The 19,252-nt window shown below is 34.8% G+C and overlaps 1 protein-coding gene across 4 annotated transcripts in view; it reads right to left on the bottom strand.

The window, feature by feature from the left end:
• Window positions 1-1,556: 1,556 nt before the first annotated feature.
• gabrg2 (gamma-aminobutyric acid type A receptor subunit gamma2) overlaps window positions 1,557-19,252 on the bottom strand; it is a 65,240-nt gene continuing 47,544 nt past the window's right edge. The window contains exons 7-10 of one of the 4 annotated variants that reach the window (XM_056730787.1): window positions 13,572-13,724; window positions 10,447-10,652; window positions 7,416-7,439; window positions 1,557-5,803 (exon numbers count right to left, since the gene is read on the bottom strand). In XM_056730787.1, coding sequence (XP_056586765.1) covers window positions 5,504-5,803; window positions 7,416-7,439; window positions 10,447-10,652; window positions 13,572-13,724 — 683 coding nt within the window. In that variant the 3' untranslated portion in view covers window positions 1,557-5,503. The remainder of the gene's footprint in view (window positions 5,804-7,415; window positions 7,440-10,446; window positions 10,653-13,571; window positions 13,725-19,252) is intronic. The other 3 variants (XM_056730790.1, XM_056730789.1, XM_056730788.1) reach the window with 3 other exon arrangements.

A 19,252-nucleotide genomic window follows, 5' to 3' on the forward strand; every position in this document is an offset into this window, starting at 1 on the left:
AGAATATCTTTTTTTCAGCAGGCAGAGATGCTGGAATTCAAAGCACTTAATATCCCAAACACCCAGCTGAAACAAGCCTTCTGTTCTGTTTGGTTTTCTTAAAATGATACGCTCCACTTCTCATGATTATAGTTTAACATGAGGGCAAACAGCTGTGTTGGTTCGGTAAAATATGTCAAATGTTCTTTTCTTAGCACACAGTTTTCTTAAAGAAGATTTCTTCATTATAAAAAGGGCTCTGAATTCTCTCTGAGTTCTCTGTGTGAAGAGAGATCATAAATAGCAGGGTCTCCTCATTATGCTCTTCTAGTATTTGTAGCCAAGTATTTGAAGGCACCATCTGTTCCAAGGGCGTAGTTTGCCACCGTCTATAGTGGACTCATCTAACATAATTGAAATTAAAGTGGACGGGTCGTATGTCCTTACTTATGAACATGCAACATGACAGCATCATATTTACGCACACGCTGTCTTCGCTGTTACTGGATCTCATCGAAGAGTATAATGAAAATGTTCTCTGTGTTTCTGTATCTCAGTTGCCTAATCAATACAAAATCAAAAAATCCTGCACATCTGCTGAGTTTTTTCAAGCTCAAGTTCAAGGTGACCTCAGGTACAGCATAAAGAGGCCACCAGCAAACCATTATAAAACTGTAAAGGGCAAAAGGATAACCATCACTTAGCAAATGGGCCCAAATGGGAGAGAGAGAGGACCCAGTAAAAAAACAGATTTATAGCTGATCCATTTGGGTCACTAAGCATCTTTTTGGCAGCCACTTAAGGTCAAATAAGATGACCATTGTCTCCATGACATCTACAGTCCATAAACAGTCCCAGTGGGTGCCAATGATAAATTATGACATTTGAAAGACCTGAAACGGCCTAAAACAACATCACTGTTCATATGTACTGTATGATAGCATCATAAAAATATCTTATGTCATCATGTTGCCTGCGTACTCCGCACTATCCTCACTTTTGGTTTTCGCTTTTGTACCTCATCAGCTCTTAAAGGGATAGTTCACAATAAAATGAAAATATATATTTTTTCAAACCTCCATAAATGTAGTTGTTCTGATGTCAAAAAATAACAATGTTTGAAGGAATGTTTGCATCTAACAAGGGGCACGTTTCCGGAACGTTAACCACCGCAGTACGAAACATAGTTGAAGAAACTAACTACAATGAATGTTTCCTGAAAACTTAGCAAATTTGTCGTACATCTGTTGTTTTAACCACGTTGATTTGACTATAATGGAGTAGATACGTCTAGGTAATCCGTTCAGGTCCATTTAATGTCATATGATTGCTCTAAATAACGTACCTTGAATCTGAAATCTATACTGTTATCGTATTTTGTTCTCCGTTATTTTGTTTCTGCTTGATGCTTGCTTATTTTGCTTAAGGAACAATGCTTCTAACCACAGTTCAAGAACTGTAGTTCCAGCCCTGCAACTTTTGCAATGGCGTTTGTGATTGATTGTTGGAACGATAGTTTTGGGAAGACACAACATGACACATTTCAGTTATGAAATAAATCCAAACAATTTGTAAATGCAATCTTTTATTGAAAATATCCACAGCTCTGTGCATTTCCGTTATTGAAAGGATTTTCAGTACATATATGCAAATCCTAACATGAAATCATCAGTGTCCTTTCTGTACACTACTCAATAAATATATAGACATGGCGAAAAGCTAACAACTTGTTTTGAATCATTTTGTTTTGCAGCTTGAGCATACTGTCATAAAAGCATGGCAAATGATTTTGTTTCCCAGACTAGCAATAAAATATGTAGAAATAGATTTTTACATGTTCTCTTCACAAATGTCGTATTTGTTACTGAAAACAATTCAGGTTCACGAGATTTACCATTTATACTCAAACGACCATATTTGTGCAGTCAGAAGTTGGCTCCAGGGGCAGCTAACAGCTATACAATAGGATTTTATCCATACGATTTTGTGCAAACCCAGACTACAGAGTTAAGCAATTAAAATGCAACCATTCTACTCTGTATATTAGTGTGTTAATCAAAGTGAATGCTCAGCACATTTTTTACAGGTTTGGTAGTTCACAATGTCGATATACTGTATGTTGTTTGACCAAAAATATGATGCCAATGTCAGAAAGCAACAGAAAACGATTCCATAAACACATTACAGTAACATAGACTACAAAAACCTTTTATTTTTTTAAACTCCCAAAACATTTTTTTGGTGTTGTTCATCTTTAGTAGGTATTTAACGATTTAATAAATAATTAAATAAAATAACTTGGTCATAAAACTTTACCATCAAACTCTAGACTTGCAGACAATGGCCTGAACTACAATCTGGATTTGTCAACATTCTTTAATTTCATGGTGAATTTCGACTCTCCTTGTTGCAATAAACTTATGCAAAACAGTAACAAGTTATCTCATTTTACTGAATTATTCAATAACTTACTGCCATTTTGCCATGTTACTGTTTTGTGTAAAAAAAAGATTTTATTCATTAATGTAAATGTGTGTAAAGGAACAATATTCCAGTGTCAACACGTTTGATGGGCTCTTTAAAACACAATGGTAAACAACATCTAACGTAGAGCCAGTAAATACTGTATCAAAATTACAATAAAACCTTTTTATAACGATAAAGGAAAAATGTATAACACAACCAATGTCACATTGTCACAAATGAATTCATGAACTTTTAATCAAAGTATGATACTTGGGGTCTTAAAAATAAAAAGAGTGAATTGGTTTAAGAATTCAATAAATACTGATGTGCATGATAAATGGGGAAAAACAGGTTGCATAAACGTAACACCTGAATTCAATGAAAGTGTTTTAAATTGAGTTGGGACTTGTAGCTGTGCGAGTGCGCTTCCTTTTCTACAACCTTATAATAATTAGATGTATACCACTATCGAATACAATATGGTTAACAGTTTGGCACAAAATTATGAATTCATTCACACTGTTCCTTTTCCCAGTCAAACTGAGAAATAAAATCAGTAAAAACTCTAACACTACACCTACCATGTCATTCAACCATGAATAATACCTTTAAAACATGACATTTCTTGGTGATAGGTTTATGTTTGAAGTCTGTTGATTTGAGGTAAAGCCTGACTTGAAGAAGAAGAATTGTCTGACTTGAAGGAGAAACAAATTGAGCTGTGCTCTAAATATATGATGCGGAATACGATTAGAGCTGTGATATGAGTCTGTGGGTGGCTCATTACCAGCAAATGGAGGAAGGATGGTGGTGTTGATATTTTTGAGGAGAACATTTTCAAGAGACTAAATGACACCTCGATTTAACATGTACAAACTAATCAAAAATTAACCATGCTCACGCATATGAAGCAAACAAACCAAGATGCATACATATCCACAAAATGCAAAACCATACTGCACTGTATGGCAGTTTGTTTAGCTGGAAGGTTAATGCATAAGTTTTAGAATTAAGACTGTATGGTCACATTATGCCACAGGTTATACAAGAAACAATTCGGTTTTTTTTTTCAAACCAAAGCATTACCTTGTCCAGGAAGTTGGGTAAAATTGTCAAAAAGAAAACATTTAGTGAAAAAGCACCAAATGAAACTAAATGAACACCTGCTTGTATTCTAACACATTTGGCAAACTTGAGCTTTTTGCCCACAGTGCTGTATTTTGTGTGTGTTTTTTTTTTGTGTGATAAATTACATATGTTTGGGTATTTGTTTTATTTGTCTTTCTGCAGTAATGCTGATTCATATGTGCACAACATCTCCATTCTCAAAATCATACTTAACAACCTGGAATGAGATTTCTGATGATTCTTTAAAAATGAAAGTAGTTTGTGTTTGCATATGTTTGCATTATTTCATAATGGTTTGTAATTAGTTTGATTGCATGTACTGTATGTAGGCAGCAATGCTCATGTTCTAAATATAATACCAAATACATGCATGGATGTACTTTTGTTGACTTTGACAAAACCAGTTGAATAGCACACACATAACCTTAATCTATATATTCTACCACTGAAATATTTTTTTTCTCATCTGATTTTCATTTAATGTATAAAGCAAAGTTAATAATTGCAAATAAATAAATAAATAAATAAATATTCAAACAAATAAATAAATAAAGCTATGGTAACTGTGATGCATGCTTTTGGAAAACCCACAATGATGGTTTTACATATATTTTCGGAGAAAACCGTGCTGTCAGAAGAAATATGGACCGTTTTTTCTTGATAGCACTACTTGATATGCGTGTAAGAAAGAATCAGAAAATTGATAAAGCTACTGCACAAAAGATCTTATATTTTTTGCATGTTGTCCAGTAAACATCCTAAAATACATTTACTCGAGAGGCACAACTGTGTTAAATCTTACAACTAATTTGACTATACAAATTGCCAATCTGCATTACAAATAAAAAAAGTTTAAGAAATGTTACACAGTTTGCTTCTGAAGTTAAAATACAGTATGTATTTGTAGATGTATAGATAATATTACTGAACACCCCTGCAAAAATATTGATTATGATGATGTTCTTCAGCTGTGTTATTATCTTAGGCTGGTTATTCATTGTTCTGTGGGTATGTACAGCAAACCTATCGAAGTATGGAAAAGAGTCTCATACGAATAAGTCCAGAATGCGGAAACAATCCTAGAGTATTTTAACATGTAACAACACTGTTGTCCATCTATAAATGACCGTTATCTATATATGTTTTTTAATGACAAAATGTAGATTGAACTGTTCAACTTGAGGTTTCCTGAACATTTTTTTAATTTGATCAATTGATGACAATAGAATACTTTAAATATTTGCTTCTTTTTGGCCTTAAAGGTGCATGCAGTATGATGTATGTCACTCCATTGTACAGTATTTACAACGTTTGTACAGATGACCACACATGAAAAAACGCAGGGTAATTAAATGGTGTAGAAAATTCAAACACTTAAAATATTACATTTGATCATTAGAATGCAAAAATAATACTAGGACTAGTACTGTTTTTTAGTATTTGATGGATTTAGTTAAACCCATATACTGTAGGCCTGACAGTCAATGCGTTTGGATGCAATCTCCCAAATTCTCAATATGTTTCTGCATTTCTCGCTTTTTAGGGACTAATGGAACACATAGGCATGCAGTACCTCCAATTTTCTGCTCTTGTCCCATTCCGGTTCTGGATATTCCAGGTGTGATATCACAAATTGCAGGTTCCCGTTCTGTGCCCCATTGTTTTGTTTTTCTTTTCTTTGCTACAACTTTTGCTTTGTGCACAAGATATACTCTCTAGAAAAAATGTAAACATAGACGAACCAACTTACAACTCAAATAATTACGTAAACACGCACAAAAAAAAAACAAAGACACACCCACATAAAAAAACTACGAAAACTAAAAAAATTAAAACACAAAAAAACTTCAATTTTTTGGGTCGGTTCACGTTTTCCAAGAAATGGTCTTGCATGAATTATTTAAAATAAAATAAGGTCAGCCTAACAAATCTAGGTTTTAGCAGTGGATTTAAGATAGAGATAGGAAACCCAATAAACTAGGTTGAATAGACCAAATGCGGTAGGGAAGAATATGCGAGCATAAGAGTCTATCTTCGCCACACGGATGTGTAAACGACCGTGCCGCCACGCTCCTGAGCGACAGTCCTCGAAGCAGCAGAAGAAGCTGGAGCAGTCCTTCCCGTCCAGACACTCGTACCCATACTCTTCATCTCGCTCCTGCATGTGGGTGGCGTTGTTCATCTGGATGGCGGTGGCCGAACGCGGGCGTATGTCTACAGTGGGGGCCTGCTTTAAAAAAAAAAAAAAAAAAACTGTCAGTCAGGGTCACAATGAGCACATAGGAAGTTAGAACATAGGGTATTATTTGGACGCATCTTCATAGATAGGTAATTTGCATCAAAGTATAAGTGAAATGTAAATAAAAATGTACAGTATACTGTCAAAGCAATGTGATGCAAATTATTTCGTAGGGCAAATTATAAAATGAAGCGACTGGCTGCGCTTTCTTTATTGGGGGTTCTGATTTTCTCTCTTGCTTAGTTTCCAAAATGCTGCTTATGCTAGTGCTGGGCAACCCATTGAACTTACCGCACGCTTTTCTTTACACAAAATTGCACATTCTAATTTACATGCGAACACAAAATGCAAAAAAACCTACAATCCTTCTTCTACAGGCATAAGAGGACAAAACATATGGAAACCTTGTCCAATAAAAGGCTAGAATGATAACTTTCGATCTCCCAAAACCCACCTACTTTTAACTAATTCTTTGAAAGAGTAATGGTTCTATGATTAAATAAATTTGTTGTATCTCCCCCGAAATGAGTTGTGTACTCCATGCACTTAAATATGCTTAAAAACAACTGGAACTAAAGAAACACAGTCCTGTTAAAAAAAGAAAGCAAGCAAGAAATATGGATCATTTGAGCGTAACCACATTTCTGGAGTCTTTTGCCCAGCACTAGTACATTAAGAGTGCTGAAAAGCGAAGCAAAACCAGCTGTGGATGCTGGCCGCATTGGGTGCACGTTATGTGGCATTTAGGACAGAGGCACCTGGGGCTTTGTGGAAACGGGTCATGTGACTCACTTCTCAAAGGGTTACATAGAAGCACAGGAGCAAAATTAGGATGGCGTGTGGAAAGAAACAAATACACTGGCATTTGCAGCTTTAACCGGATGAAATACGACAACTTTTATTAAGGAAAAACCTCCCTTGATAACATTCCATCTCTTTGTTTAGTGTAAAATGATATGTTATTATAAGTTAATCTATTGTATTTTATTTTATTATTATTTTAGCTTTTTGCAACTACTGACAAAACTGATCTTTGATTTTGTTTACGTTTAATCAATTTAAACAGTTTTGATCCTCTCAGCACTGAATGTCCTCTGGAAAATCACATCCAAAACTGTAGAGAACAATGGACTAGCATAATGATGAAATATTGACAAAGCAAACAGTTTAAACTAACTTCTGATCCTCAACTGAAGCTAAATTTAGACCCGTGACAGCATGCACAATGACTTTTAAATTATTACTATGGCTAAATCTGCCAAATCCATCAGACCCGTGTTCTCTAATTGGGTTTTAAGCCAGTTAATGTGGTTGTCTATTTCAGTCTGTTAAGGCTCTGCTGACTATTTCTGTCAGGTTTAAAGCCCAATAAACAAACACGTAGGGAGGGCATAAAGCGGAAACCTTTTAAATAACTGAACAAGAATGATGCAATTTTTTTGAGTCTTTGTGATAGCAAATGTGCCAAACTGCCTTTAAAAGCAAAGAAAGTTCAGTACTAATGTTAGTGCAGTAAATCTGGAGGACAGACACGAGAACAGTGTGCTTGCGTAGAATGCAGCAGAAACATGCATGATTAGTGAACTTTACACAAGCAATATACCTTGGAAGAAAAGAGCCGGAGGAGCTTTTGTCCACACAGGAAACAAAAACATATGAGACATGAAAAGAAGAATACAAACAAGCAAAGACAAATAATGGGACAATTTCATCAAATGAAAACATATGGATACAATATAATATCAAAAAGGAGTCTGAAAGTGGAGAGAGAACAAATTATTTAAACTTCACTTGTGTACTTTATGTACACACAGAGAATGGACTATGCAGAAGGGAAAACACATATCTATTATAAGGGCTATGAAATAACCTTTTAATATCAACATAAATGTTGTGAAATTTTAAAGTTAAGATCCGTATTTATATATTTATTGTTTTGCCAAAAAACTAAATTCTGTTACTAAACAAGTGCATCAATATCAAATACTTTATGTTTCAAGAAGAGATGCCAATAAAGAGGCAAAAGTTGCAGACTGCAGCTTTAATTTATAAGCTAAATAAAATGTAGTGTTTTTATAAAATAGTAGCTCCATTATGATATCTAAAATATATGAATTGTTCCAAAATAATCACGTTAATTAAAATAATCACAATAATTGCCATACCAATAATATCGATCAGTAGTTAATGGTATTTGTAGTTGGACCCAAGGAGAATTTGAACATTTCAGTCACACTAAAAACATCCAAAACTCACTGCATTAGATGCAACATGTTAGATGTGGATTACTGTAGGTATAGTCACCGGATTAGTGCAATTCGTTTTAAAGTCTCAATGACATCTATTTGACAACTTGGGTAGAATGTCTGTTAAAACCTCCCCTGCAACAGTCAGACTAAAGCAAGACTACTTTTCTAAATCAATCACTCTGCAGTGGAAAAATCAAGCCACACCACATTTATGTTCTCTTTCGGTATTATGTTTCAATCTGAAATATTTACAATGCAAAGACTATTACAACTTCCAGTTCACCTGTACCTTAACCACTCTTATCACAGTGATTTTTATGTATTTATGAAATAATCACATTGGGCATTTTGGTTTTCGCAACATTGGTTTTACGAACAGAAAGTGTCAAAATATGTGTTTTTGTATTCTTAACATTGGGTCTCATTCACTAAGCAATGCGTATGCACAAATGTGTGATTGAAACCTATGATTTGACATCTGAAAGCACACGTACGCAAAAATAACACTCTGGCTGGTCTTAATAAACTTTAAAATCTTTCTCTCTCTGTACACATATATAAACAATATGTATGTTTCATCTTAGGATAATAGTTACATACTATAAATAATTATGTTCATAATTATGTAAATAAAATGTATATTTGATAAGAAATATGACCATCGGACCATCCCAGCTCAGACCACTACATCCCCAACCAAGAGCAAAGATGGACTATTTGTCTTATTAATGCTGAAGTTATAATATTTGGTATTAAATGCTAAACTAAAATCACATGTCACCAGTTGGAGTGCAGCTATGACACGTCAGAGGGGATCTGGCCCTCCCAGTTGAGCCTGGATTCTCCCAAGGTTTTTTTCTCCATTCATTGGAGTTTGGGTTCCTCGCCACAGCAGGACAGTGTTTTCTGCATTCATTCATTTATTTATTTAATTAGAAATTAGATATTATTTATTAGAATGATCTTACTCGTTGTATAAATACCATGCACTGTGCTGTGTTTTAACTTTTCTGTTTTTCCTGTTTGCCCCTGTAAAGCTGCTGTGAAACAATACACATTGTGAAAAGCGCTATATAAATAAACTTGAATTGAATTGAATATTTAATTTTAAAAGTATTTAATCAAATACAGTGACATATATAGTATATCTGACTATAGCTCGAGCTGCGAGGTTGATCTATAAAGAGAGTTCTGTAAACTGTGTGTCTGTATAAAAGGTGTTTTATTGTGTACGAACTGATTTTGGGGACTGCGTAACATTTTCGTAAGAGGTTCAAATGTGCATATAAATATATATAATCTACGCGATATTAGTGAACGAGATCCATTGTTTTAAAACCTGTTTCTGCTACACAGGTGCTATGTATCTGATTTGTTATCCAATAAAATGCCCTTCTTTTATTCAAAAGTGTGACTTACATTATATTTCTGGGAGACTCTCGTTTGCCTGTTAAAATTTCATTTTAATCAAAATTAAGAGGTTTATTTCAATTCCTTTACGAATTCATTTATTCAGTTTCTTTACTGAAATCAGACAGTCCTTGTACAAAAAGTACAAAGCAGACCTTCATGTCTTCATGTGTAACAGAAAGTCATTACCAAACAATAAAAGATGACCTAAATCATCACATATATAAAGAAACATTTATATTCCTAAAATCTGTAGAGACCAATTTTTTTTCTAGCAGAAGCTTTTCGGCTTGTCATATGAAGAGTCTTTCTTCTGAGCACAGCTTTGACAGAGTACCAAACTACTCATAAATCCGCATGACATTCCAACCCAAACAATCAAATAAGGGATTTCTGGCACCCCTTTAATCACCCGAAAGTGGAACGACACCATTTCCTGCAGGTACGATCCTGCACCATGCTGAGATGAAAATCTAAGGTCCCGCTTCAAACCTGATGCAGAAATGATTCATATGGCATTCTGTTGAACAGAGACACTCCAAACTGCTCACACATGTGGAGGAAATTATTCAAACAGGAAAGCACAATTACGCCTGCTCTAGCTTTGTTCCAAAACCTGTTTGCTGGCCACATAAACAGCTGCCTTCAGCAGGATCATGAAAACTCATTAGTCACTGATTTACTTGAGGAGCAACTCCCAAGGATTTACAAGAATAGTACCCCCCTCAAGAATATTGCATAATGTTTCATTTCCCCTAAAGTTCCATTTCTTTAGGGGCCTTCATTAACATATACTTATGTACTGTACTATTCTACAAAACTCTTTAGTCTTCATTGAGAAAAGTTTGCCAACTTCTGAATGTAAAGGGATTTGGTATCTGAATATTAAGACTAATTAAAATGATGTGCAAGATTCGTGTAACAGGTGGTAAATACATATACAGTTATAATATCGCTGTGTGAATGTGTACTCACAGGATTTTTCTTCTTCTTGTCTTTGTTTTTGCTGGGTTTGCGGTTGCTTACAAAGTAGTGGAGCGTTCCATATTCAATGAGAGCGGCAAAAACAAAGATGAAGCATACTGATACAAAGAGGTCCATAGCCGTGACGTAGGACACTTTGGGCAAGGACTTCCTAGCAATGGTACTCAGTGTTGTCATGGTAAGCACGGTTGTGATGCCTGAAGAAAGACAGTTGAAAAAAAGCATTATGATTTTCACCAATGAATGCTCATGTCTGAAAGTAGAAGTAAACCAAATGCAATAAAGATCTGTAATATTTATATGTTACAAGAATATTTCAAGCTTGTGGTTTGAAGTTTTAATCTCCACTCAACAACATGGATCAACTTTGCTGTATTCTAAAATTAAACCACCCATTCGAGGTACAAAATATTTACATTGCAGTCAGTATGATAATGTGTAGTAATTTAGGTCAAGAGCAGAATAATTATAATGAATATCGTTTTTGAATAAGTGTTTTTTTTTTGGATTTAAAGTGTGGATACACTGAAATTACGGCTGCTGAAAATATAAGACCTAAAATGCCATTATCGGTTTCGGCTGAAAGAAAAAAATGGGCCTTCATTGCTGGCGCCCACGCCTCTGCCTTCATTGCTCGCGCTCACTCTAGCTGCTATCTAAGGACTACCATGTAAGCGCACCATAACAAAGGTTTACACTAATAAATATAACAAGAAAAGCTACAACGAGCGGACAGAAAATCACACGCAACCTATATGTGATGCGCAACTGCATGTGACCGCCTTTATGTTTCCTATTATTGGTGATCATGCACATTGACTTCAAAGCCAAACATTAAACACAAACTACTCATGTGTATGATCAGTGGAACGATATGTCAGTGACTGATGATGTAACTCACGTGGACTGTACAGGTGCTGATATCACTGAAGCTCATAAACAGACTGTTGTTTTTATTAAAATGATTATTCACAATATATAAACTTAGTGTATTAGCAGGAGCTTGAGTTTGACTATAACTTGACTACTACTATGCATATAATAATTCTTGAAAAATTCTACAACTACAATGTTTATATAATTAAAAATCTATATATTTGATTGTGTTGCAATGACTAAGGACAATCATATATTTTTTATTGTTTTAAAATATGTTCTCCTTAATTTTGTTGTTTTATAGTGTGTAATTAATACAATTAAATAAAAACTATTTAAAAAAGTTTTTTAATGTAATTTTCGGTATCGCAATCGGCACATAATTTTGTTTCGGTGCTTACCGAATTCGTGTTGCTGTGTTGTGGCTGTGGGAGTTGGTGGAACAAAATAGTCACAAAAAGAGCAATAATGTTCTATTAAAGATTTTCATCTCATCAGCTCTATGGGCTTTTGAACCACTTTGGAGACTATTGGCTGGATGTTGATTCACTATGGTTTAAAGTACATTATTCATTCTTTTATACGCAACTGTAGCATGTTCTGTAATGTACATTGTGAAAAGTGCGTCATCAATACAACTGAATTGAACTGAATATATTAAAAATTATGAAATATAATACACTCTATATTCTGTATTGTGAAGCATTGATTCATAATGGTGTATATATATATATATATATATATAAATATATACTGTACATACAGCCGCGAAAAAAACAAGAGACCATTCAAAATTTTCATTTCAAATCAACATTTCTAGATGGATTGTGATGATTTCAGTCCATTGTCTGTTGAGTTTCATTAAAATCAAACCTCAAGAGTGTCATCCAACAGCGAGACTGACAGCATGACGAGGCATAAAAAAACTTGTAAAAATCCAGGTTATCACATGAAAAAAATTTGAACTTTTCCTAAGTACATGTAGAAATATGTTGTATTGCTTGAAAGTGATTATGAACTTATTTACTTTGCATTATTTGAGGACTGAAAAATCACAGAGCACATTTTCTGTTACTTTTACCTGTTTCTCCTGTTTCTGCAAATGAATGAAAAATATAAACAACATTTTATTTAAAATTTTGGAGGAATATTGTTAGTAGTTCAAAGTATGAAACAAAATGTGCATATTACCAAAACACATACATAAAAATTCAGAAACACTGAAATAGTACTTTGATAAGGTCTCTTAATTTCCCCCCGGCTCTATATGTATATATGTATATGCAAAGACCTACATGGGATTTAGTTATAGATCACTCTGTAATATGTTCTGCTTGTCTACATTTTTTTGTGATCTATGAGCTTCTAAGATTCATTTTATATCCATGGTTGCACCTTGTAGTTGTGATACACGTCTGAATTGCACACAGGGGCTGAAAGAGAACCTCTTATCTACATTTTCAGACTGAATTGCATTTTAGAAATCCATTTCAATTTTGTTGATTTGTATGCTGCCAAAAGTGGCAACTGGATCGGAGCAATATGTATTCAACATAGGACTTTGAAGATAGGGTACTACAGTGTGGTCAAGGGCCAAGCACTGTAGGGGAGATGAGCTCCTGCCTAAGGAGAACAGGCCAATTTTCAAACTCAAGCATACTCCAAGGTGCCTTGTTCCCCTGAGAAAAGTGCACTTCAACAACTATCACAAAATGAGTGGAAATGAAGGGGTTGCTGTCAAACATGTTCCTGCCTATAAAATACAAATTCAGCATAAATATGATTCTGAATTTCGGGAAACATCTGCATACTTTCTAAATATTTTTGAAATACTTTTCTATCTTCTATCTTAATTCCAGTAAACTGTTTTTATATTGCTAAAACATCATTAAATCAAGATCGTATAACATGAAAAGCAAAAGCATAGTTTTTAAAAAACAAAGGCATAGTTTTTTTAAAAGATGTTTTAAAAAATAGAAAAAGCAATCGTGATTTCTGTGTATAGTCAAATGTATACTGTATGTGGTGGCATTTCGGACTGTTTTTAAGTCATTTATTTACTACATCTTAAAATGTCTAACATTTTAAGCATGCATCTGACAATATATAGTTTGTAATTTATACGTTTTGAACATGATATAGCATATTTTCTGAAAAAGTAAATAAATGTAAATCTTCTGGAGTGTTTCTTTTCCAAGTGCTTTGTTTAAACAAATATCATTTAAAATGAAGATCTATACCCAAGGAGGTTCTTGCTGGCACTGCATCCTTATTGATCCAGAAAGAGACCCAGGACAGGACAACAATCAAGGTACAGGGGATATATGTCTGAATGGTGAAATAACCCATCCTTCTGCTCAAGTCAAAGTAGACGGTCAGCACCACATATTCACCTAAAAAAAAAAAGTCACTTTAAAAACAATCGCATTTTATAATATTACTCCACATTTTATAGTTATCAAAACAGAAATGAAAATACTTCAAAATCAGAAACTTTCTCTCCCCTTTCCCCATGAAACTAAGCCCCGCTCTACATTTTTCCTCATTCCAGAAGCTGTTATACTCAGATACGTGGCCATTTGGAAGATAACAGTATTACAAATTCCGTTTTATGATGATTTTAAAGAATTTGAAGATTAGTCATGGGAAACAAGTATTAAGTGTAAACATGTCCAGACCTTTGAATGTTAGTGTATATTAGAAGACACCTGGAGATGTTGCTCATGTGTTTTCAGTAAAGTGTTTTTGTTCAAACGATACATCACGTCCATTGGAGAGCAGGGCTATTACAACAAGGATTAGTCACTTTCTGTTCCAGTTGCAAACACCAAAAACCAGGCACAAGCTATGTCTAAGGCATCCGTGACGCAAAAGGGTAGACAAGGCACCATTACCGCTTTCTGCAAACCATCCACAATCCACAAAGCTGTGAGATAACGTCAGCAGGGTCATCAGCAAAGGAATCAGAGGTGCTTCAGTCTCACAAAACACAGTTCTTCCTTAAATAAATTTTCCATTTGCACAGCAGTCACAAATTAAAGGGTATAGGTAACCTACTTGCACTATTCTGACATGATACTTTCGACTTCTCCTGCTGGTATCATTAAGACCACCTGCACCTGTGTTTGTTTAATACACCGTCACTCGTGTTACTGCTGACGGGCCCATGTTCGGTGAGGTTCAATTTGTTTTCATTAAGAGCTACATTCGAGGAACCCCCTAAGCAACATTCTGCCTTGTTCTGCTGGCAAATTGCTGTAAAAACACCATAATTGCGCGAACTCAGCACTGTCGGTGTCAAAGAACATCACTGCCTGCGATTACTAATAAGGCCTCGCCTTAAGTGCTCCCATGACTTACTGTTAGACAACACCCACTCAAAGTGTTTGATGGTTTCTGCTAGACTCATTAGATTGAACGCTCGTCTGGAGGAAACATAGATTGACAACACACATCCCATTAACACATTAAGACTACATTAAGACCTGTCGATGCTGGCTCAACAGAACAGTGGGAGAGTGGGAGAGTTCTGATGGAAAGAAAAAGCTTTTCGAAAAAGTTGAGTTTGCATAACATAAACACAAAATATAAGAAAACTAACATAACCTCACATAAAGCTAGCTTTAAATCTGAACTGGAGCTACAATGCTATTTTGAATTACTCTGGCAACTGGAAACTCTAACAATTATTTTGAAGATAAAAAGCAACATATATTTACAACATCTTTGGTTTAATCTTTATTCTTTGTTAGTAAACACAAATACAAATGCTTATTGTTTGTTCATGTTAGTTTGTTGTGCATTAATGTTAGAAGATGTACCTTTTGATGAGTAATATTTATAAGTAAATGTTTAAATTAACAATACATAATAAAGAATAAATGCTGTAGTTAAACTGATGTTACTACAGTATACTAATGCTGTTACCAATGTTAATAATTGGAAATTGGAAAAATAATTATCCTCTTAAGCTAAAAAGCAAAAATGAGGTGACATCTTGGTTATTTGCAGCCTCTGCAGTGCTTCAAACGGGAAGGGTGGAGTAAACCATTGTTTGCAATTCGAACCATTACCACTAGATAACGCTAAAATCTCATTACCCCTGTTAAATGCATTTCAATATAAAAAATGCATTAGTGGAACTTCAAATGCTGCTATGTTTTTTTCAATGTTTCCAATGCATTGTAAACATTCATTTGACTCATTTAGTTCATTTTATGAATACAACCTCCCTGCAACATCACAAAGTGCTGAAGCTATATCCACACAGTCAAAACTTATAATGTCACAATTATATACATGATGGTGCAACATGCTTGGATCATGATTTAAATATCCAAAATGCACAAGAGAGGCCCAATATGCCCACAAGAATGACTGAGTCAGATAGATAGGTTTGAATCTCTCAAACAGGGATTGAGTCAATTCCATCCAGTACAGCCTAGAGATCTCCAAAAAGAGCAGCAAAAATGGTTGTCTGCCATGTCTTTTCCACCAGTTAGCATTCCTTTCGTCTTTTAGAGTTTATACTTTTGCTATATTCATCTTGAACATCTTGATACACCATTGTGGCACTTGAAATTAGATTTAAAAGAAAATAAAGTCACCAAAAAGCAGGGGTTCCAAAAGTGGGGTTCGCAAAGCCTATTATTCTATTATTAGAAATAACGTGTGTTATCAATAAGTATAATAATATGTAAAAATATAAGTTAATTTAAAAATAAAACCAGGCAAATAAAAAGTCATCAGCCTTAGGAATTTCCTCCCCCTCGATCCGGACCCCTGAGGTGATCACGTCACATTAACGACATTAGCAACTGCATTAGGTTAGGTGGAGCAAGTCCATTTTTAGCAACACTTTAAACAGTTCCATGTGCATGCAGATTATTTTACAGACTTTAAATTTAGGATATTATTATTTGTTGAAACAAAACGTTGATTAATATCGACCAAAGACAATGCATGGAGGCCAGCGGAGGAGAGCGGTGAAGCGCCCCAGTACTGAGGGGCCATCATCCTCGGGGACGAAAATAGGCACATCCATCAGCACTTGAATCAGTTTGATGTAATCCGAACATCGGTAGTAATAGTTCATAGTTTATGTACAAAAACAAGTAAAGTAATTGGAAAATAATTATAAAATAATATTTTAGACTGTGCTCTTTTGTGTTGTCATACGCATTTGGGTAGAATAGGTACATGTGTGCATTTGCGCGCAACGTTTATATTCTTTAATTTCCTCTGAGGATAGTTGGGGTTTGAGTCACTTGCAATGTTATTTTGGGGGTCGCGGGCTGAAAAGTTTGGGAACCCCTGGCCTAGAGCAGAAATGCTCTGTTTTAAGAAAAAATTATAGCGTTATTTTAAACATTATATATTGTTATCATTTTATATAATAACAACATACAATTGCCATCAGCATGAGCATATTCTTCTTTCTGCACGTTGTACATCACTTCACTACTGAGTAATCAAGGAACAAAATTATTCTGTAATGAAAAAACTCAAAACACTCACAACTGTTAACCTATCTTTTTCACTCTCTTGAAACACGCTGCAAAAATGGGTCATTCCTGTAGTTTTTTTGTCATATCTATTTTTCTCATCAAAAATTAAATATTGATGACAGTGCTGTGCAGTGGTATCGGTCCTCTACTCAGACGGTGTGAATGTTGCTGCGTCATCTCCATCGCATTTATTTCTTTCTCAACTTGAGGACTTCAAAGAAGCCCGCAGCTTAGCTTGTCCCTAATGAGAGCACTGCGCAACACCACAAAGACTGAATCTGCCTGTAGATCTCATCTGACAGCCTTAGCGTCTGTGATCGAACAAATGGTAGAGGTGTAAAAAAAGATGCCTGTTTGCCTTTCATCTCAGCACAGTGGGAACATTCTCAGTCCTCTCTATGAGGGGAGCATCTTTATATCTTTAGCTTGCTTTGTGAATTCCTTTCTGCTTTGTTGAGACTCGTATGCAAATCGCCAGGAGAAAAAGGTCTCCAAAAGGAGGAAATATAAAAATAGCTATACCACATAGACCTGCCTCAGATTAGCGTATGTAAATGATTTGTGTTTCAATTTAAGGGTTCTGGTATTAATGGTGAAAAACACCCATACTGAACAGCACATTTGTAAACACATACTGTACAGCTATGAAAAACAGAGATTTTGGGCTTCTAAATCATTTGGAATTAGAAGCCTATACTTCATTAACTTCAACAGCTGTGAAAGCCACTGAAATCTCATTTAATAGAACAAATTGCTCTCAGACAGAGTTCTGTTTTGAAGAGCAGTTAATAAAGATTATGTGTGTTTTACAAGGTAGGACGGATCAAAGGAATTAAGAGATTGTCTTTTTAAACTGTCATTATCTGAATGGTTCATATAGGTTTCCTTTTATAGGCATTTATCAGCTTTGTTAATGTTTCTTTTAACACAAGAGGCTGATTAAATTCAGACCTACTACTTATTACTGACAAACTCTTTTTACAATTAGTGACGCAAATGAACACCTTATGGAAGAAAATACAACAATTCCTTGTATTCAAGGCAGTTTATAATTTTGTTACACCTTATTTTAAGGTACACAAATTCATAATTAACTACCTGCTTATTACCATACATATTGGTTGTATTAGTATGTGTATAGCACATAGGCTATTAATGCTTTATTCTGCATTGCCTTATTCTACATTGCTTAACCTTACCCAATACCTAAACCTTATAGCTACCTTATGAACAGTAAATAAGAGTTTATTGAGGCAGAAGTGTTTTGCTTTAAAGTGTGACATAATGTTTCTGCGTTCTGTACATTTTTGTTATACTTATTTATATACTGTTTTTCTGCAGTGTTAATTTCGCTGACACAAACAATGATGAAAATGATTGGTCAACAACCTGTTTTCACTGATGAAAATAAGATGATAACTATTTAAAAATGAATGCATAATAAAGAAAACTGTAATACAAAATCTACTGACATTTTCCTCAACTAATAAAAAAGAGAATAAAATATTCTTGTCCTACGCACTCCCACCCAGCTGACATCAGCTTGCATACATGTGCTGCTTATCCCATACAGTATAAGCAGTAGAAAGAAGTCTCTGTGAGAAGTACAGGCAAAATATATTCTGTGTACGGTTTACTAAGCATCTTATTTTTCCTTCATAACCACCGGTAAAACACAGCAAACTTGAAGCGTGACTACCTGGAAGTCGAAAATCATTACAAAGGCAAACTTGAAGTGTGACTACCAGCAAACTTGAAGCGTGACTACCTGGAAGTCGAAAATCATTACAAAGGCAAGCACAAATGTTTTTATTTGCCAGTTTGTGCTTGCCTAAGCCGCTTACGGTGGCATATTGAGGCCACGTACATAAAAAAAGTACATTAAAACCCTAAACCATAATAGGAAATGCAACAAAGTAAGCCAAAAGAAACAACCGCTGTAGCGATTAGAGAAGTGATGAAGTGAGACTAAGATTGGATGATATGCTAAAGATCGAACCAAGTATGTAACATGTTTACATGATTGACGAAATGTAATACAGTTTATGTATGATGTATTTTTGAAAGATATTTATCATTCATAACTGTCTCAAGCAAAAACAGTCTAGCTGATTTCTTTAAAGATACGTGAGCCAATAGCGCTTAAGTGTGAGCGTTGTTAGAGCGTTTCATTGGTTGAATGTACTGAATATATGTGCCCTTCACTGAACGAGTCAATTGAGTCAAAATGAGTTTGAATGAACTGGTACATGTCGTTCATGGTCTAATATCATCTTGTGTTGCAACAAAGCATGTCTAGTAGTTACTGAACTTTTCAGAAAAATGAAGGCAATGACCTAGTTTAATTGAATTCTAAGGTAAATTATGTCAAAACGGTTAAAGCATTGTACCAGTTTTCTTTTAAATTTTTCGTG

This window comes from Triplophysa dalaica, chromosome 19 (genome assembly GCF_015846415.1).
Source record: "Triplophysa dalaica isolate WHDGS20190420 chromosome 19, ASM1584641v1, whole genome shotgun sequence".
Taxonomy (NCBI): Eukaryota; Metazoa; Chordata; class Actinopteri; order Cypriniformes; family Nemacheilidae; genus Triplophysa; species Triplophysa dalaica.